The sequence below is a fragment of the Alosa pseudoharengus genome, unplaced genomic scaffold, assembly GCF_046254945.1.
Source record: "Alosa pseudoharengus isolate Yale_2024_CS ecotype anadromous, Long Island Sound unplaced genomic scaffold, YU_APseudo_1.1 YU_APseudo_1.1_scf_2, whole genome shotgun sequence".
Taxonomy (NCBI): domain Eukaryota; kingdom Metazoa; phylum Chordata; class Actinopteri; order Clupeiformes; family Clupeidae; genus Alosa; species Alosa pseudoharengus.
Window position 1 is genome coordinate 17,357,717 of NW_027468663.1, and position 27,621 is coordinate 17,385,337.

Below are 27,621 nucleotides of genomic sequence, written 5' to 3' on the forward strand. Positions count from 1 at the left end.
CCTTATACTGCTATATGCGGAATAATACAAAGTAATACATCCTTTCAGTTTCAATCAGTTTAATTTTATTTTTACATAAGGCCACACAATTTCTCTGAGAAATAACAGTGATGACAGCTATGAGGGAGTGATGACGTGTAGGCGTAGCTGACCTGGAGTGAACTTTGTTGTATTTTATAATGAATGGTATTAGGCCTATTTATTGATCAGCATGCATTTATGACTGGAAAAAAAAAGTATCTTTGGATTGTCATAGATAACAAAATGCGTGCCTGGTTCATCAATTCCAATCCTCTGCCAAAATCCATGTTCACCAATAAAGTAGACCTAATTATAATTCCTCAAAAAATAAAAGTGTAATAATGCCAGCCGTCTTCAAAGTCTCCACCCGCCATCAATGATCTGTTCAGTTCCAGTCACATAGGCTGACTGTGAAATGAGATATGTATATTTTTAATCATGTTGTATTGATTCCATGTGGGCTATTACAGTTTTTTCTGAATGCTTAAACACATTTTTTGTAACTATGGCTTTTTTTGCAAAACTCTACACACAAATGGCAAAACCACTCACTGAGTTCGCAAAACTAAAAGCACAAACACTGCTTTGCACTCAGTTTGCAATTTTGTAACACACACTTTGCACAACTATTGGCACAATGGCTATTATTTACACTATTTTGCCAACTCTCTGGCACACTTTCTCATGTGAAAACTGTTTTAGATAATTAGTTCACTTTGCAATCAGCCTAAGCACTATAAATAATCCACAGGTAATGTACAATGGGTACAATGGAGTGAGCAGGAAGAGTGAGAAGAGAAAGAAATAGCCCTTTTACAGACAAAAAAACAGTCTACATGTGGGGATATTGTCATGTCAGGCCTGGATACGTCATTCCAGAATATATTTTTCCCGGTGCCTTGGACTAGGACATTGCATGTGATGTAGACAGAATTTTGAAAGAGACGACCCGATGTAGACTGATTTGTTTTGTCTCAGTGAAATGCTATTTTGTGTTTTGACTTGGAAAAACACACTTGTGTTTGTTTTGATGTGTGTAAATAAACTCTACAATAATACTTGAAGTTTGGATCCCTGTATGTTTACAGAACTATGACAAAAGTATGACCTCAAACTGACATAGTCTACCTTGTGCACAGAGAAAGCAAAAGCCAGATGTGTTTTTTATTCATGCCATCAGTGTGTTGTTGGCACATTGTGTGCTTACTATTGTGATGGCTTGTGTTTACTGTTAGATACGAAAACACAATTTTTACGAAGGTGTGAAGAGTTAAGCAAGGTGTGTTAGCTTTTGCAAGAGAACTACAATGTTTTGCTGATTGGGTGAGAGGTTTTGCCATTTGTGTGTAGAGTTTTGCAAAAAAAGCCATAGTTACAAAAAACTGTAACAACTCAATGTTTGAAACTGGGGTGTATTCCAAGTAGGTTAAGTGACAGATTTGGGTATGTTGGTTGTAAACCTTCTAATAGAAGAGCCCTTTGTTTAGTTTGGAGACTGAAGCCCCTGGGCTGTTCTTTTATCAGGTTTACAACTTACTCTGGGTTATCTTACTTAGGTTTGCCACTAAACTACCTACTTGGAATCATGGCCAGTTGTATTCTTTCACACAAGCTTACGTCACAGACTACTTGGAGGTGCAAACAATATCGGCGTTTTGGTTAATCTGAGTTAACTTCTAAACAGGCACCATATTTTGGAATCCAACGCAAAGTTTGGATAGACAATATAAATGTATCATAGGAGTGATTCATAAAATGTAGACTGGAGTAACTAAACATTTGGCACCTTCGATATGTTTAGTGTTCTAAAGATGTCAAATAGCTAGTTAATAGCCAAGGAGCCAGAAGTGAACACATGGATGGCTATAACACACATGGATGGTTTTTTTATTATACAAATTAACATGATAAAGTACTTTTATAATCCTTGAGCCAGCTCCTTTCTATGATCTCAATGGCGATGCAGCATTTGTTTTCACCTCCAACAGCATGGCGTACCTGGTTACCGCCCAAAAACGCCCACAAATGCCTGTATGTTTGTGTGACAGAAAAGAGGTAAACATACCTCATCAGAAGCCAAGTATACACAGAGGTGGGCTACTTCCTCTGCGGTGCACATTCTACCCGTCTTTTGTCTGGCAAGGAAGTCCTTTAGGGCCTGTAGGACAATCACTCATTTGAAATATATACACAAAGTGACCTTTCAAGGTGACCAAAGGGTCAAACATTGAGAAATTTAACATATCTGCTAGGGGTTTACGCTCATCATTTAACTGACGCAAGAACAAAACAACATTCATCTGTACTATCTGCAGAGGAACTCTACGTATACTAAGGTTCCCATGGTATGACAATCTGATTATTTGGCTATAAAGTTGTGAGCTGTGTACAGTTCTGAAAGAATATATTAATGACACTGAATATAGACATAAACAAATACCTGCTCAGGATTGGGTCTCGCTTGGATTCGGTCCCTCAGGGATGGTGTGTCCACAGTTCCTATGGCCACAAAAGACACAAAATTGCTAAACTGAGGTCAAACTTCTATCAACTGTATTTTTTAAATAGTCATACTGTATATGTCACTAGTTTGTTTTCATCCCACTTAGGTACATTGAATATTGGCAAGGTTTACAAAAAGAGAAAATTCAACTATGGGCAATAAAAAAGTTGTCTACAGGACTACCATTGGTAATGGTTACAATAATTATAATAATAACAATAATGTAAAGGAATTAAAAGAGAATTCTGGTGTGATTTTGACCTAAAGTGTGTTGAAACATGATACCGAGTGTGAACGTATGTCTCATAGCTCATCTCGGCTTGTCCCCTGCACTCAGAAATCTGGCGCTAGTTAGCCAATGCTACCAACAGTTTTTCGTTGGGGGTGCCCTGGGCATCAGCCTAGCCATGCAAATAAATCACTGTTTTACACCATTTACAAGGCTCAAAGTAGTTCACACTCGGTATCATGTTTCAACACACTTTAGGTCAATATCACACCGGAATTCTCCTTTAAATTAAGTCAATAAGGCACCTACCAGGGCAAACACAGTTACAGCGGATGCCTTTGTCAATAAAGTCTGCAGCCACAGATTTGGTAAGTCCAATGACTGCCGCTTTAGAGGTGCTGTAGACACATCTATCCACCACACCTGAATTTTGGACATTTGTAGTAATATGTTAAGGATATGTGTGACCAAAGGAAGGAATACGTTGTGTATCAAAGTTTATATCTGCACAAAAGTATAAAACATTGTTTGACAAATATACATCATATGTCAGAGAAAAAATACCTTTGATACTGGAGGCTACTGATGCCATGTTAATAATATTTCCCGATTTCTGTGCAAGCATCTGAATTCAAGTAGAAAACAATAACAATCAGGGACACTAATATACAATAAAAATATTGGACCATACATCTCTGAATTAAATTCTAAAATCCCCATCAGCGAACAACGTGTTAATTTACCAGTGCTATAACCGCTATTACCGCTACTGTAATATTTACAAACTCTTACAGAAGACATTTTCACCTGTTCAAAGGCTTTCAAGGGTGATTAAAACAATAACAGTCTTGAGGCAATTTGGTCAGTGTTTAGGTCTAAGGAGGGATTAGGTTTTAACCCCTATATGTCAAGGCTCATCGCAGTATTTAATCCACGAATCCGGATAGGGACATGTCTGTTAATCACTAGGCTGCTCTTATTTATAAAACCCTCGAACATAACAGTGCAGAGAAATAGGGCAGCATGTGTTCTCTGATAATCCTCTGAAGGAGGGATACTCGCAGGTCAAGGTCACCTTGGGCAAGAAAGCCTTAATCATCAGAAACATGCTGCGGACGTTCACATTCATTGTAGAATCCCAGTCTTTCTCCTCAGTGTCCAGAATGGAGCCATGATGGACATAACTAAAATGAGAGATGGGCAAGTGATTAGTTTGAAACACTGTAAAAGTGGCTGTGGAAATGACACACTTTATCTAAAAAAAAAACAATGTGGGCACACAGAGAACCATTCAACAGAGGATAAAGATTAGACCTGGACATACACATAAAGTGGTATAGTTTTAAATTCTGATTCCAAATAAAGTTTACTACTGTAAACAAATTCATGATTGTATCAGTGTGCAATGTTTACTTTGGCAACCTAATATTTTTCCTCCTTGGTTGGCTAATATTTTTCCTCCTTGGTTGGTAATTTGTCTGAACAACAATGTTCCCTTGGGAGGGAACATGGAATTGTATGTGACTCATGGTAGCCAAGGCAGTTACCCAGCAACATTAAACAGCACATCCACGCGATCTAGCTCCTTAGCAAGAACCTCAACTTGGTCCCTCTTTGTTACATCAACAACCTTGGTCTTGATTCCTTAAAAACATAAACATAATGCATGATGAAAAAAGCAGTAATTGAATTCCAAATTTTTGATTGGCAGAAAGGTGATTAGTTTTGTGTACATTGTGGGTTATACAAAGACTTGTGTCTTGATTAGTGAGATTAGCACTAAAAAATGTGTGTGTGTGTGTGTGTCTGTGCATACATTCACACATGTGCACACACATATGCACCTTCATCTGTAACTATGTAGCCTTCAAACAAAAGTAGAACTCCTGACCAGGACAAGCATACAAGACCTTCTTAGTACATCAATTACAAAATACATTTTGTGTAAATCACTGTAATTTACCTAAATACCTACCGAATAGTTCCATTACAGTTCCTTGACATTAAGAGCAACAAGGCTTGCAGAGTAAGCTACTTTTTTAATTTAAAGTATGGCACTCGACTCATAAACCGACCATAAATAAATTGATATTTAAACTTAATAGAAATATATAGAGAAATATATAGAGAAAACTATACTATTACTGTTCTGCTATTTTTCAAATCCTGTACATATACCATGAAAGTCCTACCAGAACAACTTAAACAAGATTTGTATTTCCTAAAGAAAATACCAATGCATGCAAAGCAAAAGTTTAAAAAGTTGTTTAAATTCTAAAGTAATAAACAGATTAATCCATTAAGTGTAATTCAGACTGAACAGTTGATAAAAGACTAATAAATTGGGGCCTTATATAAATCTAGGACCTTATAGAAAATCAATGAGCATGAGGCATAAATTGTGTACAGAGGTGGAAAGTAATAAAATACATTTACTCACGTTACTGTATTGAGTAGTTTTTCTGTGTATTTTGTATTTTTTAAGTAGTTTATAAAATCTGTATTTTAAATTTTACTTGATTACATTTTGAGTGTCAGGACTGCCTCTGGACTCATTGTTTACGTTACCCCCCCTGCTGGCCTGATCGTGCTTTACTCTGTGTTTGTTTTGAATGTGCCATGTGCTCTTGCCTTGACAGCTCTCCCCGTCCCATTCTTGCCACCTGTTCTGTGTGATTCAATTATTGTTTACCCTGCTGCTCATTGTATTCCTCTGATTACCTGCCCTACTTATACCTTACTCATTTTGTGTTTCTTCATGTGGTTGTCCTGAGCCTGCACTTTGACTCTGTAAGTTTGATTCTGAGATTCTTGTTTTTTGGACATTTAACTGAACTCTGATTCTGGAACTCTTGATTTTGGATTTTTTGTGTCTGGACCTTTTTCTGAACTCTACTACTGTAAACCTTTGAGGTTGGGATTTTTTTTTAGTTTCTGGACATTTACTGAGCCCTGATTTTGATAGCTTGTGATTTATTGAATTTTTTTCAGTTTTTGAACTTTCTCCTTGAAGTTGTTGATGTTTACCTTTTATTTTTTGGATTACTCAACTGGACTGAACTCTGGTTTTTGACACTCTCTTTTGGATGTTTTTAATACTGCCTTATTTTGGGATTGAGCTGGTCAAGAATGGCGCCATTGGCTAGAGGGAGCTGAACAACCATTCCTAATCTGGACGGACCACAGAAATCTCGAGTACATGAAGTCTGCCAAATGCCTCAATGCTCGCCAGGCAAGGTGGTCTCTGTTTTTTAACCGTTTTAATTTTACTCTGTCCTATAAAAACCCGATGCCCTTTCCCGCCAGTTTTCTGGAGCCGAGAAGTCCAGAAGTGTGGACACCATCTTGCCATCTCGATGTTTCGTAGGTGCTGTGTCCTGGGGAATCGAGAGAAGGGTTCAGGAGTCGTTGCAGAAGGAGCCTAGCCCAGAGGGTTGCCCTGCTAACTGTTTGTTTGTTCCCAGATCTGTCAGATCAGAGGTCCTTTCATGGGGTCATGCTTCTAACCTGGCATGCCATGCTGGGGTCAGGAGGACCATGGCCTGCCTCCGACAGCGTTTTTGGTGGCCCAAGATGGTTGCTGATGTCCGAGCCTATATTGCTGCTTGTACTACCTGCGCTAGTAACAAGACCTCCAATCGACCACCTGCAGGCCTCCTTCAGCCCCTTCCTGTTCCCAAGCAGCCCTGGTCCCACATAGCTCTTGACTTCGTGACTGCTCTCCCACCTTCGGATGGTAACACTGTTGTGCTCACAATTGTTGATAGGTTCTCCAAGTCAGTGCATTTTGTTCCTCTGACCAAACTACCCTCTGCCAAGGAAACTGCTATTCTTGTTACTAACCATGTGTTCAAGATCCATGGCCTGCCTTGTGATGTGGTGTCAGACCGGGGCCCTCAGTTTGCTTTCTGGAGGGAGTTTTGCAAATGCCTAGGGGCTTCTGTTAGTCTCTCATCTGGTTTCCACCTGGAGTCCAATGGGCAGACGGAGCGTGCTAATCAAGATCTGGAGCGCGTCCTGCGGTGCCTCTCCTCACGCAACCCTTCCTCCTGGAGTCAACATCTGGCATGGGCTGAGTATGCCCATAACTCCCTCCCAGTAGCAGCTACTGGAATGTCGCCCTTTCAATGCTGTCTTGGTTACCAACCCCCTCTGTTTTCTTCTCAGGAGGCTGATGTTGCTGTGCCTTCTGTCCAGGTGTTCATCCAACGCTGTAGGTCAACCTGGAGAAGAGCTCGGGCAGCCCTTCTGCACTCCAGTGCCCAGGTGAAACGGGTGGCAGATCGGCGGAGGGTCAAGGCACCACGTTATCTGAGGGGACAGTGGGTTTGGCTCTCGACTAAAGACCTGCCCCTGAAACTCCAGTCGCGCAAGCTTGCTCTTCGGTTCATCGGCCCTTACCAGATTGAACGGGTTTTCATCCCGTCTGTGGTTCGACTGAAGCTGCCTTTGCCCCTTCGGCGGATACACCCGACCTTCCACGTATCTCGAATCAAACCGGTCAGCCAGTGCTCACTCTCTCCCCCTACTGAAACACCTCCTCCTCCTCGCATTATCGATGGAGCCCCAGCCTTCACTGTCAGAAGGTTATTGGATGCCCGGCGCCGGGGACGTGGCCTCCAGTTCCTGGTCGACTGGGAAGGTTATGGGCCGGAGGAACGGTCCTGGGAACCTTCGAGCCGGGTCCTGGATAAGTCTCTTATTCAGGACTTCCGCCATCAGCACCCCAACCATCCCGCCTTTGCGCCAAGAGGCGCACGTTGAAGGGGGGGTACTGTCAGGACTGCCTCTGGACTCATTGTTTACGTTACCCCCCCTGCTGGCCTGATCGTGCTTTACTCTGTGTTTGTTTTGAATGTGCCATGTGCCATTCTTGCCACCTGTTCTGTTTGATTCAATTATTGTTTACCCTGCTGCTCATTGTATTCCTCTGATTACCTGCCCTACTTATACCTTACTCATTTTGTGTTTCTTCATCTGGTTGTCCTGAGCCTGCACTTTGACTCTGTAAGTTTGATTCTGAGATTCTTGTTTTTTGGACATTTAAGGCGAGACACTACAGGTGAATAGGGTAAAATTTTTAAATAATAGACATCACCATGAAACTTCCTCAGTTGATTACTTACACAAGTATGAACAAAAAATGTATTACAAGTTTTTGAAATTCGAATGTTTAATTATGCAAATTAGGCATTCTCATTAAATATGCGCAAATTTGCATATATTTTCGGTAGATAGATCTGAACATATGATAAAGCCTGGTACAAAATTATTCTTTCATTTTGTATGCATACAAGATAAAAATAAAATTACAGAGGGATTTCAGGATATCTGCTTTCATTACCTAGGAAATCAGAATATATTGTCCATAGCCTTAAAAAATCAATTTTTGCCTTATATTTTTGATTAAAATGTCACATAAATCAGGCCAGGAATGATTTATTAACAAATCCCTCTGTAAATATCTTCAGAATACTGCTAAGTGTATATCTGGAACGTTTGGTGTACATAGGTGCTACATAGGCTGAGATGTTTCTACTGGAAAATTATAAAAACTCAATTTGAGAAAACAGCCTTGGAACACAGCCTAGACTCGCCTTTGAACTTTCGCGATTGGTTGCTGTTACAAAGGAAGTGCCCATATTTAGATAGCACAACGTCATGCAGGAAAAACATGTGTAGTACCGTTGGAAAGCTCTGTTATGTTTTGTATCAAGGTCGCGGTAGAGCATTAAAACGTTAGACTAACTTTTGGTGAATTTAGGAGAAATATACAGGCGCGAGTAGACAAAATGTAATGAAATATACACCTAAATGTGTAAATCGGGCTTTGTTGTTGCTAAGGTAGCAAATTAGCCCAAAATCTCGAAATTGACCAGTGCATGAAAAAACGATGTTTTCACCTGCTGTGTCTCGCCTTAACTGAACTCTGATTCTGGAACTCTTGATTTTGGATTTTTTGTGTCTGGACCTTTTTCTGAACTCCTACTACTGTAAACCTTTGAAGTTGGTTTTTTTTTTTTTAGTTTATGGACATTTACTGAGCCCTGATTTTGATAGCTCGTGATTATTGAATTTTTTCAGTTTTTGAACTTTCTCCTTCAATCTCAGTTTTTGATGTTTACCTTTTATTTTTTTGGATTACTCAACTGGACTGAACTCCGGTTTTTGACACTCTCTTTTGGATGTTTTTAATACTGCCTTATTTTGGGATTGACTTGAACTCGTGTGCTTGTGCTGGTTGCCACTCTAATAAATCTCTGGAACTTCACTTTTCTGCATTTGGGTCCTCCTTGTCCCAAGCTTGACAGAGTGAAGTATTGTTCACTACATCAAAAATCCCATCCGTTACTTGAGTAAAAAGTTAAGACTAATGAAAACAGAAAAGGGAGAGAAAAAAAATCGTGCCCTAAACCACTAGCCTAGTGATAATGATCAGCATGTAGCCTACAACAGGACTGAATCAAGCTGGCGCCATGCAGTCTTTCTGAAAGTGATGGAGATGGAGCTGGATGGATCACGAGATGCATCATTCAGATTACCCAGAGAATGTCTAATAAGGGGAGAACTGCCACTCTCGGAAAACTTCCGGTTTCTGAACTGGTTGCAGTTCCTTCTGTGGTTCCACATGAGGGCGCTCGTCCACGAGTGCAGAATGCACAGAGGTCTATGGAGCTGTACCCCTCAAAATCCACTTTTCTCGGGATATCATTTTTTTTCAAGTAATTTGAATATTGTATTCGAAAGGGGAGGCAAAGAAAATACACTTGGTTGAGTATTATATTTTTTAATGTCACTTAATTGTTCTAAAAAGCCTTCCAAACGAGTCAATGACGTCATTCATTAGCACAATGCTAGCGTGTTATGGGCAACAACGTCCCAACCTGTAAGAAATCAAAAGGACATAAGTACTCGTTCATTCAACTTTTGACCTATAACCCATGTTGAAGTTATACAAACTACAATCAAATCTGAGTTGTCAACGACAATCAGGTGAAAGAGACAAATTTAGCCGTCTAGCTCCATTGACTCCCATTCATTCTGCACTCATGGCGATCGCCCCCAGTGCAACTCTGCTGGAACTGCAACCAAAATTCGGTACAATGGGACTTAATACGGAGTGGCCAGGCTCTCCGTAGACGGGCTCTGGATTACCCTACATGTGTAGCCTAACCTATGAAAGTGTATTTTTCGCTATTTCAATGGGTTGTCTCAGTTTGTTTTAGCACTAGTGATTGCGGAGATATTCAAGCAAACACCATGGGATTTCATGTTTTGACGTTTGTGCTCACCTTTCTTTGGAAAGAAGTTTATTAGCAGTTGTTTCCCCTCATTTTGATGTCTCTTTTTCCTGTTTTGGCCTTTGTTTTTGGTTGGCTTTCTTGTAGAAAGACATTGCACCAGCAGCACAACAATTTGCGGTCCACTACTAGCGATGCTCAACTAAATAAACAAAAGATAGGCCTACCTTATGAATCGTGCAGGCGGACTAAACCATTTAGCTCTTTAGCAAGGGAGAGTGAGTGTGACCTTATTTTTCACTATGTTTTGTATACAAAATCCAGTCAGTCAAACTTTAAATTTCGTCTGACATTCATTTTGACATTTAATTTGGAAGTTAAAATATTCAGGTAAAATAAATATATGGTGGAAATAAGTATTGAACACTTAATTTTTCTTAATTAGCCTAAACTTCCAGTGAGTCTATTCAAATTTTTTACCACACATTATATTAACACACATTTTAAATCCAAACATAAGAGTTATGTGTAATAAAGTGGAATGACACAGAAAAAAAGTATTGAACGTGCCTACTGAAATTTCTTCAATACTTTGTGGAAAAGCCTTTGTTTGTAATGACAGCTTCAAGACATTTACTGAATGACAAAATGTATTTGTCACAGTATCAGGTGTGATTTTGGCCCATTGTTCTAAACAGATTCCAGGGGTCCCTCTTGTGAATCCTGATCTTTAGTTACTTCCAGAACTAAAGAACTTCCAGAATTGAATTTAATTGAATTGGCTGCCTTTCTTTCTGCAAGTCTTTCTGGAGATTTCTTCGAGTGGTCCTTGGCTCTTGGAATTGACTATCCTTCTGACTTCCTGGTCAGAAATATTGCGAGGAGATCCTGTGCATGGCCAGTTGATGATGCAGTGATGTTCCTGCACTTGCAGATAATGGCTCCCATGCTGCTTACTGGAAGATTCTGAAGTTTTGAAATGCATCTGTAAGCAGTTTCATTGATATGTTTTGCAACAATAAGGTTGCAAAGGTCTTGGGAGAGCTTTTTGCTTTTATCCATCATAGGGCAGCCGTGGCCCACTAGTTAGCACTCTGGACTTGTAACCAGAGGGTTGCCGGTTCGAGTCCGACCAGTGGGCCGCGGCTGAAGTGCCCTTGCACCTAACCCCTCACTGCTCCCCGAGCGCCGCCGTTGTAGCAGGCAGCTCACTGCGCCGGGATTAGTGTGTGCTTCACCTCACTGTGTGTTCACTGTGTGCTGTTTGTGTTTCACTAATTCACCGATTGGGTTAAATGCAGAGACCAAATTTCCCTCACGGGATCAAAAAAGTATATATACTTATACTTATCATGAAATGTTTCTTGTGTGACACCTTGGTAATGAAAAACCTTTTTATAGCCCATCAATATGTAGGCTACTAACCAAGCTTGCACAGATAGAAAGGATAACTACTCGTAACTACTTACGGATTCCAGCTCGTTCCTTCCCTTTCCTTGCCTTAGTGCTTTTTCTTAGCGTGTTCAATACTTTTTCCCTGTGTTATTCCACTTCATTACACATTACTATACTCTACTTATGGACTTGTTTGGATTTTTTATGTGTGGATTACCTGAGTTATTACTAATGCCTGGTGGAAATGTTGTGCCCCCCGTATTCCACTTTTCAAGGGCCCTCTCCTCCTTTGGGGCTTCCCACTTCCCCCCGAGTCCGACGCCTTTTAATCTGCTGAACCTTCTGCTTGTTTCCAAATATTAAAAAAAAACTCTTCAACTCAACATTGGCCTGCCTGTCTCAGCTGCCTGTGAGGGGCTTTTCGGTTATGCTGGATTACTGTTCACTGCAAAGCGACCAAGGATGAGTGCAACTAACTTTGAAAATCAACTACTGCTCAAACTTAAAGGAGAACTCCAGTGATTTTTCACATAGAGCTCCATTTCTCAACATCACTGAGTACTGTCGGTATGAACAAAACTGCAGCAACTCGAGCTAGGACCTAGGACCTTTTAGGCAAGTACCTCCACTCGGTGGCCATATTGCAACGCTTTTTGGGCACTTATCGGGCATCTATTACGGCAGAAATGTGTGTGCGTAAGGCTTCACGACACCAATCTTGCTCCAGCGGTGAGATCTCAACAGATGATTGGCACGATGTCTTCACAGCACACCACATGATTGGCTCAATGTATTCACAACACACCACATGATTGGCTCAATGTATTCACATGTCGACGTTTTGCCGCGGAAGGCAGTAGGGGTTAAGTCATTGAGAGACCTCAGACCCATTAGACCAGCCTCAGACGAGTCCAGGAAGTGACGTCAATTCCGAAAATAAGTACATAATTTACTTTACTCTTTATGGAGAATACAGCTGGAAAAAACGTGTTTTCTTTTACAGTTCATGGGAAAAATAGTCACATTAGGTAGAAGCTTTATATTATTAATCGTAATTCACATTTATTTATTAAATAATCGATCGCGACTGACTGTCCACGAGATCTGCCAGAGTCAGCTGGAAGGAGCTTGTGACTCACGCATAGGGAATCAGGACAGATATTGCGCGACATTTTGGTTTATGGCTATCGTTTAGGTGTCCTTCCTATTCATTAGCATGAACATGATGACTGACTAAATAAATGACTATGATGTTTAATAAACCATTGTAGGCATACAAGTTATCATTATATCACATCACATCAATTAAGTGTTTTCTGTAGGCTAGGCTACTGTGTGACATGCTTTACACTAGGCTATGCATATAAATCAACAATAGGCTATCAACACGTTTGCAGTATCACTGTTGCAGAAATCACATACAAGAAGGCATCCTCTTGTACATTTTTGCACATTCCAACATAAGGAAGCAGCATGAGGAAACTTGTTGTTTTTCTGCCTTATTTACTACTAACTACTTTTACAAGTCTGCAGTATCACAGCTGTTACAAGAGGGTCTGGCGTCCCTTTGTTATGATGCACTTCCTGCGACGCGGTCATTCGTCTCTAAATGACTTAACTCCCTCTCGCGGAAGGGTTGTGATATGTATACTTATCTTTTGATCGATCCCGTGAGGGAAATTTGGTCTCTGCATTTATCCCAATCGGTGAATTAGTGAAACACACACAGCACACACACAGTGAGGTGAAGCACACACTAATCCCGGCGCAGTGAGCTGCCCGCATCAACAGCGGCGCTCAGGGAGCAGTGAGGGGTTAGGTGCCTTGCTCAAGGGCACTTCAGCCGTGCCTACTGGTCGGGGTTCGAACCGGCAACCCTCCGGTTACAGGTCCGAAGTGCTAACCAGTAGGCTACGGCTGCCCCATATGTGTAGACAACTGCCATATTGGCGTTACAAACTAACCCCATGCATTACTATGAAGGATTTTTTGAGCTCCTCATTAGAAAGTCTCTGGTAAAACTGGTTGATTTGGTACCCCCGCCCCCCACCAAAAGAGTAACTAAGTAACTGTTACTTAAAGTACATTTTAAATGAACTACTTTTTACTTTTACTTGAGTATATTTTCAGATTGGTATTTTAACTTGTACTTGAGTAATATTTCATCAAAGTATTGGTACTTTTACTTGAGTACAATATTTTCGTACTTTTTCCACCTCTGATTGTGTAGGCAATGAGGCATACACAATTCCTTGTGGTAATGAGAACATGTTTATCTTCCATCCTACAAAGTTTGGGCTGGCTATAAACAATACTTTCAAAATATGAATGCCCGAATGCTGCTTCCCAGATAATGTGTTTTTTTCAGGCTGTAAAACTAGATAAATGTTAAGGGCAGTAAAAAATGAATACTTTTTTTTTTTACAGGCCTTAGGTTTGAGACCCATTTATGATAGACACGGTTTGAACAAAATTTGAGACAGTGCAGCAACAACCTTATCATATTTGACGTGGAATGACCAAATAATAAATTATGCAAATAGTAAGGGATAATACAAATATAGAAAAGCTTAAAAGAACAGCTGAAATGTATGGCTTCATATATTGGAGAGATTGAGAAGAAGGTGAAAGATGATACTGCAAACAGATGGAATTTAAGGATAAGGAGAGATGAGGCGAAGGGGTGCTGAGTGTTCCAACAAGAGAAAAAGGGGATAGAGAGGAAGCTAAATGGAAATGGTTGAAGTTGAAAATACAATAGATCACGTGACCTGCACATGGCGATGCAACACTAAAACTTCAGCTCCGCTTGCAATCCGTATATTTCATTTATTTTTCAATAGCAAACCTAATCCTACAGTGTTTAGTTATACATTATGTCCAGGCAGACTAAATTAGTTCACTTGCGGGAGGAAGAAAGTTCCCCAACTAAAAAGAAGTTCAAAGAAACCATGTCGATGTTGAAAGAGGAACTGGACAGTGCTGTACGTTCTGCGGCTAAGCTAGCTCTCAGCGAGCAAAGGCTAGAACTCCAAGAGCTAGTCAAGTTCTGTTGGAGAGGCTATTGAGAGCATACTAACACCCCAGATGAACGAGCTAAAACTTAAAGTTGAGGCTGCAAGTGACAAAATCTCCTCCATTGGCCACCAGATGGAACAACAAGCTCAATCTATAAAATTGCTGGAATCAAGATGCGACAACATGCAAGCCTCAGTTCGCTCTGATAAAACAACTATCCGCACCCTACAAGCAACAGTAAAAGAACTGTCCACCAAGATCGCTGACATGGAGGACAGAAGCCGCCGATCCAATCTCCGCTTAGTTGGTCTAAAAGAGGGGGCTGAAGGAGGGGATGCTGTTTCATTCCTAGAACCAACATTCCGAAGTGGCTCCCATCACTGACTGAATGCCACATTAGCATAGAGAGGGCGCATCGCATTTACTCTCGCTCCAATCTGAGCAGCACACCACGCACACAAATTTTTAAACTGCTGAACTACAAGGACAGGCAAAAAATTCTAAACGCTGCGAGAGCCGTTGAGTCACTCCACTACTGTGAGAACAAAATCAGCTTCTTCCCCGACTACAGCTTGGAGACCACAAAGAAAAGGAAGGCATTCTCCGATGTTAAGAAGAAACTTAATTCGCAAGGGATACAGTCGTTTCTACGTTTCCCAGCTATACTGAAAGTGACACATGACCGCCGACAGATTGAGTTCAACACCCCAGAGGAGGCCGAGCTGTTCTTACAGTCCATCAGACCAGCATCACGGTTTGCCGACACAACTGGTGCCCAACGGGAGAATGTCAACCCTCCAATGGATGAAAACCACTCCAGTATGGATATCACATCCCCACGAGCCGCACTTCAATATCCTTCTTCCTAAACAAAACTTTTTTTTTTCTTTTTTGATTGGACATTGAGGTATGCCAGCTTCCAGTTAAGTTCACTGCACTTTTACAGCCATTTAGGCTAGCATACAGCTGTCCAATAGGCCTGCGTGCATTAACTTAGCAACGTTCAAGGCTAGGCTCCTGATTATCCGTTGACTTTATATTATTTTGTTTGCTTAATATCCGCTTTACTGCGAGTTGTGAGTGGAAATGCTGCATTGCTATACACGGGTTTCCCGTTTACCAACAAAACTAGATGCGCGCGCAGCCGCGAGGCAGAAGACGCTTGGTGGCCGTCCACAACGTTATAAACTTAACCTAAATAGTCGGCTGCTGTAAGCTACAATCGGATTTTTTTGTATACCCCTGTTGTCTCAATGATAATAACATCTCATTTCAGACTATATTTCAAAGTTTGACGTTCATTTGGATTATTAATATAACATCGTATTTTGTCATTTTTGGCGAAGACATGCATTCCGTTAGGGATATTGAACATATTTAACATTCTCTAGCCATCGTGATTTCAAATTGGTGCAGTTTTCAGCACAAAAACTCATTTTATTCTTTTGCTCTTTTGCATTGCTCTATGCTGTTCTGTGGTGCTTTCTGCCTCTTGGTTGCGCACGCATGTTTTCGTGACGTTCCATAGAAATCCATGTATATGAGAGTCACGTCTCTTGAGTTTCTTTATGGTTACCAAGCCAAAGGGATTGCTATTCCCTTGCGGTTTCTTTACTTCGTGTTCATAGTTACAGTGTTTGATCTACTTTTATGTTTTGTGGCAGATCGTAAACGTGTGTTTAGTTTTAGAGCAATACATTATTGTATGTGATAGTACTGTGGAATTCTTTGGTATGGAGTTGCCTGTTTTCTTGGCATTACATGAGCCGACATTGTGATAGAACCGTCTCAGATGGTTGACCTGAACATAATCAGTTGGAATGTGCGTGGCTTGAACAACCCCGTTAAACTATGAAGGTATATTGGGTGCAAAAGTGGCGAGCACATTTAACTGCAGATTTTGCATGTGCACACTAAAGTCGTAAATGTGTAACAGTAAAGTTGAAGTTGTACATATTTTTTTATATCTTGTTAACACAAAATAGGGGCTACGGGTTCACAAATCCTTTTTACAGGTACACAAATCCTTTTTACAGGTACACAAATCCTATCCTGTGAGTCACAACTTTCAAGAGTCACGCACTCGACACTTTTGCTCCAATCGTTGCAGCGCAGTAGGTGCGAAACACATTTGCACATCCGTGTTTCATAATCTGAGAACATGCACAACATTCGTGCATTTGTAAACCCAAATGTGAACTAATGCATCCGAAGTTGTGCATCTGTGAAATAATTTCTCATTAATAAAATTCTACAGATCGCTTTGATTTTCTTGCACGACTACAAGTCAATTGATACAAGTGCTCGAATCTGCTTCTACGAGTGACTTTTGCTCCTGGCTAGGTGATATAATAGGTGCAAAAAGATTTGTATGTGTGCATGTCGAGCAATCGATCGAGAAAACAAGGCGGCCGGATCTGGATCCTGGATCACGCTCAGACTACCATTGCCTGCTCATAAAGTAAGTAACCTCAGCATGTTTCCTTATCAATGAAGGACACACGATTTATAGTTTTTCTTTGCACAAAGCGAGGAAAAAAATGTTGCGGTGTGCGGTGTTAAGTCGACCTTATTATTCATAATGTCTGCACAGCAAACAATTGCTAAATTGCCTTGCACAATCCAATAGTCTTCATGCAAGATACAAGTCAGCTGTTCGAAAATTGCAGAACGATTGTGTCAGATTGTGTGTCCTAACGATTTTGGACGGGCAGTGTTATATTTCTGTACTTCTAAACTAGTTATTTATCTAGCGATAGCTAGCTTGATCTGGCACTGGAGGATTTAGCAAGCAGGTAAACTAAGCTAAACATAGCTGTCATGATAATGTAAACCAACAAACAAGATAACTTTCTTCATATTATTATCATGTTACTTACCTTATGAGCAGGCAATGGTAGTCTGAGCGCGATCCAGATCCGGCCGCCTTGTTTTCTCGATCGATTCGCTCGACGTGCACACATACAAATCGTTTTGCTCCTATTATATCACCTAGCCAGGAGCAAAAGTATCGTCACTCGTAGAAGAAGATTCGAGCACTTGTATCAATTGACTTGTAGTCGTGCAAGAAAATCAAAGCGATCTGTAGAATTTTATTAATGAGAAATTATTTCACAGATGCACAACTTCGGATGCATTAGTTCACATTTGGGTTTACAAATGCACGAATGTTGTGCATGTTCTCAGATTATGAAACACGGATGTGCAAATGTGTTTCGCACCTACTGCGCTGCAACGATTGGAGCAAAAGTGTCGAGTGCGTGACTCTTGAAAGTTGTGACTCACAGGATAGGATTTGTGTACCTGTAAAAAGGATTTGTGTACCTGTAAAAAGGATTTGTGAACCCGTAGCCCCTATTTTGTGTTAACAAGATATAAAAAAATATGTACAACTTCAACTTTACTGTTACACATTTACGACTTTAGTGTGCACATGCAAAATCTGCAGTTAAATGTGCTCGCCACTTTTGCACCCAATATACCTTCATATTAAACGAACACGAATTTTTACACCGCAGTAATGCCCGATCACAAGCCCCGCCCCCTTTTACTATGTCACAATGAGGACTTCGGAGGACCTCGGTCAATTTTGAATTTTCTAGTGTCCATCTGTAGCCTACAGTACGCCGGTTATGTGAATGCTAATGCTTCTTTTGCGAGTAGCCTAAGTAACTAAATAACTAAAGAGCTCAAAAAGGTTCAAATATATGCCTGGGATACTTGTAGAAGTGACATCTGATATCCTGACCGTGTGAAACGTTAACAGACATAGGCCTAACTTTGCATAACTTTGGATAGGCTGCTACTTTTCAGTAAAGAAATCTGAGTGTGTACGAAAATGTTCCCTTTTTTTGTGTTCATAACTACATACAAAAACATAACTAAACCTGGTTTCCACTGTTGAAACGACAACATAAGCCTACGCAAAAAATTATACCTACCTTGCAGGAACTGAACTCGCACAATCACGTATCGCCTTACACACAATAGAAATACTTTCAGCTTTTAGGCACAGGCTACCTTGCCATGTTTAACTTGCGATAGAAGACTGTTCACAGAAATAAGCTAATGACCATTTTTTCAACAAACGGAATAATAGCCTACTGCGATGCATCATTGATGGCTGAACGAGAGAGCCAATGTCTTCTAAAGATCAAATCATGTGCCGATTCAAAACTATGCCTTGCTGTATAGGCTATGCAGTCTCAAAATCGCCAATATTAGGCCTACTACATTGCCCACATTTAAATTAAGTATAGCATAAGCGGGCACTGATGAAGTCTTGTGCAAGACAAATCACGTCTGCAAACTGCAGATATGTCGTGAGTTGTATGGGTAAACTCGGGTAGATCTAGTTTCTTTTCAATAGCCTACATTTGTATCATGTTTATTTGAACTCTTCAGCAGCCATTCAAAATAATAAGTAGGCTATCGGCCTACCGAAGCAAAGCTATCTCTCCACCTCTCCAACATGAGCTGCTTAACAGGCTAGCCACTTTCCCTAGATGCGTGGGAACTTGGATCTGCAGCACTTGGACCCGTCTTCAATTAATCCTCGAAATATGGTTAGATTTTGTTATGGACACGTCAACACCATATGTTTGCACAGACCTGTTTATTGAATCAGTCACATCTGCAGCAAATAAGGTAAACTACCTGCTTGTGATAACGTGCTAATTGTTTATCCCCAGACATAACATGCATCCCATTAAGATCCGTAACACCAGATTGGTTTGTACTCAATTTGTGGTGTTCCACCTCGTTGATAACAGCAGACATTGTGAATGTGTCCTTCCGAATACTGAAGGCCTTTCTGGCCTCTGTTTTTTGAATATATCAATATTACTTGACGCCCAGAAATCTAGCATACACTGTCTGTTACACTCGGGTAAATGGTGCTGCGTATCCATGTTGAACACGCGTTCTCGCACACTTTCCTGCAAACTTGTCCGACTTAGCAACAGTAACTATGGGACTGACAATGGGAGGAGGGGCTTGGGATCGGTCAATTCAAGAATCTCATTTAAAACAACAGGATGTCCATCGCTTTCAAAATAGACGATACAAAATCGTAGCCTGCTCATGTGCTAGTAATAAATCCAAGGGCGTTCTAATAGTAGTGAAAAGATCCACACAGATAACAGCGCATTTCACGGGAAATGACGCGAGTGGTCGGTTTGCTTATGCTGTCATTAGTGTCAACAGCAGGCCTACAAAGATTCTTTTGGCATCTATCTACTCCCCGAACGATTTCGATGCAGCGTTTCTTGTTGATATCACAAATGCGCTGCCGTCATTTCACGTTTGTCAGATAGGTGGGGATTTTAATGCAACAGTTAACCCCTTGCTAGACCGATCGCCAGCGTCTAATTCCTTTCCTCCTTCCACCGTCGCCCTAAATCGTTTTATTACGGAAGTGAACGTGGTGGATGTCTGGCGAGCTAGGAATGAAAGTGCTAAGGACTTTACTTTTTATTCTTCTAGGCATAAATCAATGTCTAGAATCGACTATATTTTCATTAGCCCTGGCCTACTGGATCAAATCTATGAAATAGACATACTGACAAGATTGATATCTGATCACTCTCCAATCCAGTGTCATGTTAAGCCATCTTCCTCGCTGCCGAAGTTCCGTAGATGGCGTTTTAATGATACTCTCTTGTATAATTCCTTATTTATGGATACACTTAAAAAACAGTTACATGAATTTATCAATTTAAACAAACATGGGTGCTCCAATCCACAAATATTATGGGAGACCACAAAATGCTTTTTGAGGGGTTTTAGCATTGCATTTTCTTCTAAACTGAAATCACAGAGTATTCATAGGATGTCAGAATTGGAATCTCAAATCAAGGTATTGGAAAAACAGCAGTCTGAGCATTTCAGCGAGGATAGAAACCTTTCTCTTTCTGTCTTACGTGGAGAATATAATAGACTGTCTATTTCTAAAGCATCTTTTATTGTTCATAGGACTAGGCAAAAATACTACTATCAGGCCCAGCCACTTGCTTGCGCTGAGACTAAGAGAGAGCGAATCCAAGTCATCTATTGACATAATTCGAACAGCAGAGGGAAAGATGGTTACAGACCCAAAAACCATCAGTCAGACGTTTCGATCATTCTATGCCAAACTATACTCCTCAGAGGTAGTGTTTGACAAAACAGTGTGTGAGTCCTTTTTAAATAACCTCCATTTACCTAAACTAAACAATCCAGATAGAACCAGTTCAGATAATCCAATATCCTTACATGAACTATGAGGCAGCAAAATCACTGCAAAAGGGGAAATCCCCAGGTATAGATGGCATCCCACCAGAATTGTATCTAGCAATATGGGAGATTGTTGGCCCACTGATTCTTGAGTCTATTGAATTTGCTATTAAAGAAGGATCTTTCCACAGGGACCAAAAGACAGCTATTATTTCTTTATTACTGAAAAAAGACCCTCTGGATTGCTCAAGCTTTAGACCCATTTCCTTAATCTGTGCTGACATAAAGATATTTGCAAAGGTGTTAGTTAGAAGAATAGAGCCCCTTATTGCTAAACTTGTTCACTATGACCAAACTGGTTTCATTAAAGGACGGTTAGCATCAGATAACTTGAGGAGGTTACTCCATATAATTAACCTAACTGATGCCTCTCATAACTCTGCTGCAGTGTTTTCAATCGACGCAGAAAAGGCGTTTGATCGTCTTGAATGGGAATACTTGTGGTTACTTTTAGAACACTATGGATTTGGATCAACATTCATAGGGATGGTCAAAGCTCTGTACTGCTCTCCCACCGCCTCTGTACTAACTGGGTCTTGCAAATCTTCCCCTTTTGAACTTCAGCGTGGTACAAGACAGGGCTGTCCCTTATCCCCCTTGCTCTTTGCTCTCTCTCTGGAACCCCTTGCACAGGCAGTTAGACAAAGCCAGTCTATTTCACCAATCACGTTATTAGGCACATCTCACCATATTTCGCTTTATGCCGATGACATTTTGCTTTATATGTCCAATGTCACACAAACAGTTTCCTGTGTTTTACAGTTATTTGATACATTTCATAATCTATCTGGCTATAAGATCAACTGGTCCAAATCTACACTAATGCTCATAGGTCAGAATAAAGACAATATCTCACTACCCCCATTTGTTCCAGTGGTAAACTCCTTTGTCTATCTCGGTATTAAAATAAGTGGCTCTCTCCCAACTATCCTACGAACTACAATGGTCTCATGCAAAAAGTAACTGCAGATCTGCAAAGATGGAGCTCTTTACCTATTTCTATGCAGGCTAGAATTACTATACTGAAAATGAATCTTCTACCTCGTTTTAATTTCTTATTTTTTATGCTGCCCATTCAGACGCCTCCTAAATACTTTGATAATGCACACTCACAATTCTCTAAGTTTATCTGGGCAGGCAAACGGGCTAGGATCCGTCTGACCACTCTACAACGGCCCAAAGAGGAGGGTGGTTTGGCTGTCCCCAATTTAAAACTTTACTTCCTTGCTTTTCAGATCAGATCAGTACAGGTCTGGATGGACCAAGAGTCTCAGGTCCCATGGCGATCAATAGAAGCTGGCTTAATATATCCCCACCTACTCACTGATATACCTTTTATGCAGACAGGACGGAAAACTGCACTGAGATTTGGTACGATTATTTACTTTGTCCTCTCCTTTATGGAACAACCCTTGTTTGTTGTCAGGTGGCCGACCTTTTACTTCCTCCACCTGGGCATCAAAAGGCATTCATAAACTTTGTGATATTTGCAACAATGGCACGCTGCGCACATTCCAAGGTATTCAAGCTCAGTATGAATTACCAGGCTTTACCTATTTTCTGTATCTCCAGCTGAGGTCAGCGATGCGGGCGTATGGAGTACCCTGGCATTCATTAAGTCCTCATCCCCTGTCCACTCATGTTGACCCCAACAATGGCTCTCGAGGCCTGGTCACAAAGCTATATAATCTTCTATTAGTAGGCTCCATGAAATCACTGCCTATTATGTCAATATGGGAAAGGGAGCTGAGATTGATGGGTGTCCAGCCCGACTGGGAAAATGTATGGACTAACCTACCACTGACATCAAAATGTTTAGCACATCAATTAATCCACTATAAGGTAATCCATAGAGCCTATGCAACACCTTACAGACGTTTTAAAATGAATCTCTCTCAGAGCCCACACTGCACTCTATGCCAAAATTCCACAGGCACCTTTCTTCACATGTTTTGGGATTGTCCCACCATAGCTAAATTCTGGAAGTATGTTATTCATATACTGTCTAAATTCCTTGATACTAATCTTGTACTAGATCCTTGTCTCTGTTTATTGAATGATGATTCTTCACTTGAGCTCTCTTTACGGGAAAAGCGTATGACATTTGCAGGTTTTACTGCTGCCAAAAAATCAATCCTTCAGTTGTGGTTTAAACCAGATACAAACCTCAAATGCTACTGGACTAATTCTTTGCTTAATATTGCAGCATTAGAAGAGACTACTGCTAGACTGAATAAAGCTAGCTTATCCACAGTAAATGCATGGAAGGGACTCTACCTATCTATTAAAAACACTCTGTGCAATTGAAAATATTGCTTTATTAATATGATGTATTTGCTTACTTTTTGTCTATTGCTTGATCTGCCCTTTTGGTTATTTTATTTTTTCCCCCTCCTTTTTGTTATTTTATGTGTTGCGTTTACTGTTTGTACCATTTTTGCAGAAAATGTTAATAAAAAACATAATCACAAAAAAAAAAAAAGAAAATACAAGAAGAAGGAACTGGAATTCAAAGATTGAGACAGCGAGAAAAAGAAAGCAACTGAAGAGAGAGAAAAGTCAGAGACAGAAAGTTTACCTTATATCTAATTGATTAATTCATACAGAGTTGATTTATATATGTTTGTGGTTGTTGTCATTATTTTTTTTAATATTTATCTTAATTAATGTATTTATTAGTCACTTATTAGTCATTTGTCTATTACTAATGTCTATATATTTTCTTATTATGACTTTAGCAGCGTTCTAAATTAACACCCGCCAAATGTGGGTGTTAATAAAAACGTATAGCCAGTTTGGCCAGTGATGCATGAGGCATTACAGTGCATGCATGATACATAAGGCTCTGTTCTCGGTCATTTATCCCCCAGGCAGTACTTCTTCCCATGAACACTGTGCCGTAATGCTACGTAATGACTTTTTATACGCCCATTGGCTGCGCGCAGTTTGCAGAAACACAAGGAAGAAGAACAAACAGAGCCAAAGCAGGGAGCATAGACTGAAAGAGGAGGGAGATAGCTAGTAAAGATTGATAGATAGATAGATAGATAGATGGATAGATAGATAGATACAAACTTTTCTCACTCATTTATTTTCACCGGGAAAAAAATGGCTAGTGAAAATTCTGATTGGCTAGTAACTTTAGAAAGTTACAGCCACATTGGCTGGTGATCAAAAAAGTTCATTTAGAACCCTGGACTTTACTCTAAACTGTTAATTTCAATGTAAATGTTATGTTCATTGAGATCATTGTATGTCGTTTTACACGAAAGTGTTCACTAAGAACATAGCTCCAGTGTCTTCTTCTAGACTTGGGGCCTACTGGTTAGGGCTTCGGGCTTGTAACCGAAGGGTTGTCGGTTCGATCCCCGACCATGTGGGGAAAGTGGTTGACCACTGCTCTCCTAGGCCCACATCCACGGCTGAAGTACTCTTGAGCAAGGCACCTAACCCCCTCACTGCTCCCCGAGCGCCACTGTAACAGGCAGCTCACTGCTCCGGGTTAGTGTGTGCTTCACCTCACTGTGTGTTTCACTAATTCACGGATTGGGATAAATGCAGAGACCAAATTTCCCTCATGGGATCAAAAGAGTATATATGCTTATACTTATGCTTATAATTAGACCTGTGTGACACAAGTTTAAGAAAGTTTATGTCAATCATTTCATTATCCAATTAACGGAGAAGAAGAAGAAGAAGAAGAAGAAGGCTACAGTGCATTCCTTTGTATTTGCATTGCCTTGCATGCACTGTGACTACAAACTAGACAGCATGTCCATAAAGATTACTGTCCATTAGATGGCAGCAACAAACCACACAGAAAGGGACCATACCTGAAACACCATCAAGTTCTTTAAGTTTTTCTCCATTGATGTCAGTAGCCACTACTTGTGCCCCCTCCTTAGCAAAGGCCTGTAATGACATTTCCATTTAGATTACAAATTAATTTCCCCAATGCAGACCACTTTAATTATTAGCTATTATATTATGTTGATGAAGTTGTTTCGTCATTTTGGAAAGCAAGCTCACAGTTGTTGTGTTTTAGTCATTTATTATTTGTTTTTAACATTATCTTTGGGTCACTTTTGCACCCTGACCTTACCATTGTAGGTCTTCATAATGGTCTTAAATATGCCTAAATTATGTTAAAACTGAGATGTGTGAACATGACAGTAGGCTACACTAGGTTGCCTACACTTTGTGCAAAAAAAAAAAAAAACGTTTACACCAAGATAACAGGTGAGGGTCCAGTCAGCCTAACTGACCTTTGCTTCGGGACATGACCGGTCTTAAATCTGCAGTTTAGCATAAAATGAATAAGCTTACTATGGCTGAGGCCCTGCCAATCCCCTGCGCGGCAGCAGACAGCACGATCACTTTCCCATCCAGGCGTCCCATCCTTTTCCCCCCTTCATTTTAACGATTTTCAGAGAAGGGGAGAAGAAAATGTTTATTCCAGTTTCATTACCTGTGCTGTGACCAGATTTAGGTCTATTGGTAAAGAAATGCAACATATTTTGTGCAATGTTCAGATTTAACACACACATGATCAAGTGAACAAGTCACATGATCAGAATTTACGCCAAAATAGACGTTGAAAGAATTCATCTGAAATGTGCACAAAGTGAAATAATCGCGGCGACAATGCAACTCAGTAGGCTAAATAGTTTGAGACATAGTAACCTGTGATCTACACAGCTAGTTTGCACACCACATTTCCCAATTTCCCAGGCTATCTTCAAACTAGGAAAACCACAAGCTATCCAACATATGACACAAAAAATCCCAAACTTCCCCAAACATTATAACTTATTAAAATATGTACTATCAACTCACTTGATCCACTTTATCTCAACGAATCACTTTCTAAAGGAGACAGTCATCGGGGGAGGGACGTTAAATTTGTGCATTTCTCGCGATTCTATTGGATAGCTAGGGAAATAGGCTCATTCGACTTCATGCAGAGGTGCGCAGATCTGGCTGAGCGTGATGCATGGTGGCAAGTCATGGTGGACTTTAGCACAATGCAAAATATGGATTGAGTAAGGCCATCATGCATCACGTTCAACCAGAACTGCGCAGCGCTGCAAATGTCGAATGTGCCTTACTATAAGCGGAAGTTACATCTCGAAGATCCATAGACAGTAGGGGAGTTCGACTTGCGGCCATAAACAGTAAAAGAAATGGACGAACAGACTCCGTCGTTTTCAATGGGAGGGCACTGAGTCAAATAGAACGATTTTTCAGTTGGTCCAGAGCCCGTCTACGGAGAGCCTTGCCACTCTGTATTAAGTCCCATTGTACCGAATTTTGGATGCAGTTCCACCAGAGTTCCACTGGGGGCGATCGCCATGAGTGCAGAATGAATGGGAGTCAATGGAGCTAGACGGCTAAATTTGTCTCTTTCACCTGATTGTCGTTGACAAATCTCAGATTTGATTGTAGTTTGTATAACTTCAACATGGGTTATAGGTCAAAAGTTGAATGAACGAGTACTTATGTCCTTTTGATTTCTTACAGGTTGGGTCGTTGTTGCACATAACACGCTAGCATTGTGCTAATGAATGACGTCATTGACACATTTGAAAGGCTTTTTAGAACAATTAAGTGACTTTAAAAAATATAATACTCAACCAAGTGTATTTTCTTTCCCTCCCCTTTCGAATACAATACTCAGATTACTTCAAAAAAAATTATATCCCGAGAAAAGTGGATTTTGAGGGGTACAGCTCCATAGACCTCCATGCATTCTGCACTCGTGGACGAGCGCCCTCATGTGGAACCACAGAAGGAACTGCAACCAGTTCAGAAACCGGAAGTTTTCCGAGAGTGGCAGTTCTCCCCTTATTAGACATTCTCTGGTTGGTCCCCCCAGTACTGCGCAGACTCACACTTAACTTCGTGACGTTAGTCATCGAACTGAATCTTGTAACTCATATGATAGATACACAGAAATTCTTCTCACACTTCCTTCGCCTTCAAAGTCATCAAAGTTAAACATTTATTTATGTATTATCATCCTCACCAAGTCGAGTTAATGTTGAAGCTACCACACATGATCATCTTCAAAAACAGTCATGCTAAAACAAAACAAAGTTATAGCCTTGAAGCTAATCTTCTTTCCACTTTTCCGACCTACGGTCAATCCATCGAAAACCTCTGAAATGATTAGTGCCCTTTTAAAAAAAAAAAAAATAGGTTTACTTTTTTATTATTATTAGGTTCCCTCTGTGTAATAGAGTGGTGAAGTCCCGCCCCTTCCGTTTGCCTCCATGGGACCTATCTTTCAAAAAAATTTGAACGGCAGTCTATGGCGAAAAATAAATTATTTTCTGGTCCCGGTTGACTTGTGCCTTGAATTACCCATATGATGTTTGTCCATTTTAAAGACACATTTTCATGTAAAGACATTTGCAGTTTGTTTCGTAACTATTGAATTACAACATTGTGAAAGATCGTAATTCCAATGACTACAAACCCATCAGTCGCGCTAGTGACGTTAGCTCATTCACAGCCACACTAGATTGTACAAGCATACCAGCAACAGGTCTTAATTGGGCTTTCCTTGCCGAAGAAAATACCATGAGTCAGAGGATTAAACTCATCAGGTAAGTTGTATTCGTCCATAGACTGTACATTACATACTGTTAAGTGACATAGCAGGCAGCAAGATGCAACCGTTAACTAGCATAACAGCTCTTATCGTTTCATTACGTTGGTGACGTACATCGTTCGAGACGAGAGATGTAGTCCACTGAGTGGATTCGCACAAAACCAACATAACTTTTGAAGTCTATCGAACAACAGTACTTTCTTGACGTGAAAAATTATCTTTTAAATTCACACACATCATATGTGAAATTTGTGGCACAATTCAAACTGGACCAAAAAATAATTGTTATCTCTCCATTAACTCCCGTTCATAATTTTTTGAAAGATAG

The 27,621-nt window shown here is 40.4% G+C and overlaps 1 protein-coding gene across 2 annotated transcripts; it reads right to left on the reverse strand.

Moving 5' to 3' along the window:
- Positions 1 to 42: 42 nt before the first annotated feature.
- On the reverse strand, positions 43 to 25,607 carry bdh2 (3-hydroxybutyrate dehydrogenase, type 2). Of its 2 annotated transcripts, none has more exons than XM_076293989.1 (10): positions 25,517 to 25,607; positions 25,007 to 25,089; positions 24,514 to 24,592; positions 4,301 to 4,397; positions 3,829 to 3,937; positions 3,318 to 3,378; positions 3,063 to 3,176; positions 2,462 to 2,520; positions 2,087 to 2,179; positions 43 to 429 (listed from the first exon to the last, which is right to left on the reverse strand). In XM_076293989.1, the coding sequence occupies exons 2-10, from the start codon at positions 25,076 to 25,078 to the stop codon at positions 376 to 378; spliced, it is 738 nt and encodes a 245-aa protein (XP_076150104.1). In that variant the 5' UTR covers positions 25,079 to 25,089; positions 25,517 to 25,607; the 3' UTR covers positions 43 to 375. The 2 variants fall into 2 exon arrangements, with proteins under 2 accessions (XP_076150104.1, XP_076150105.1); XM_076293990.1 differs by lacking the exon at positions 25,517 to 25,607 and adding an exon at positions 25,364 to 25,452.
- Positions 25,608 to 27,621: the final 2,014 nt, after the last annotated feature.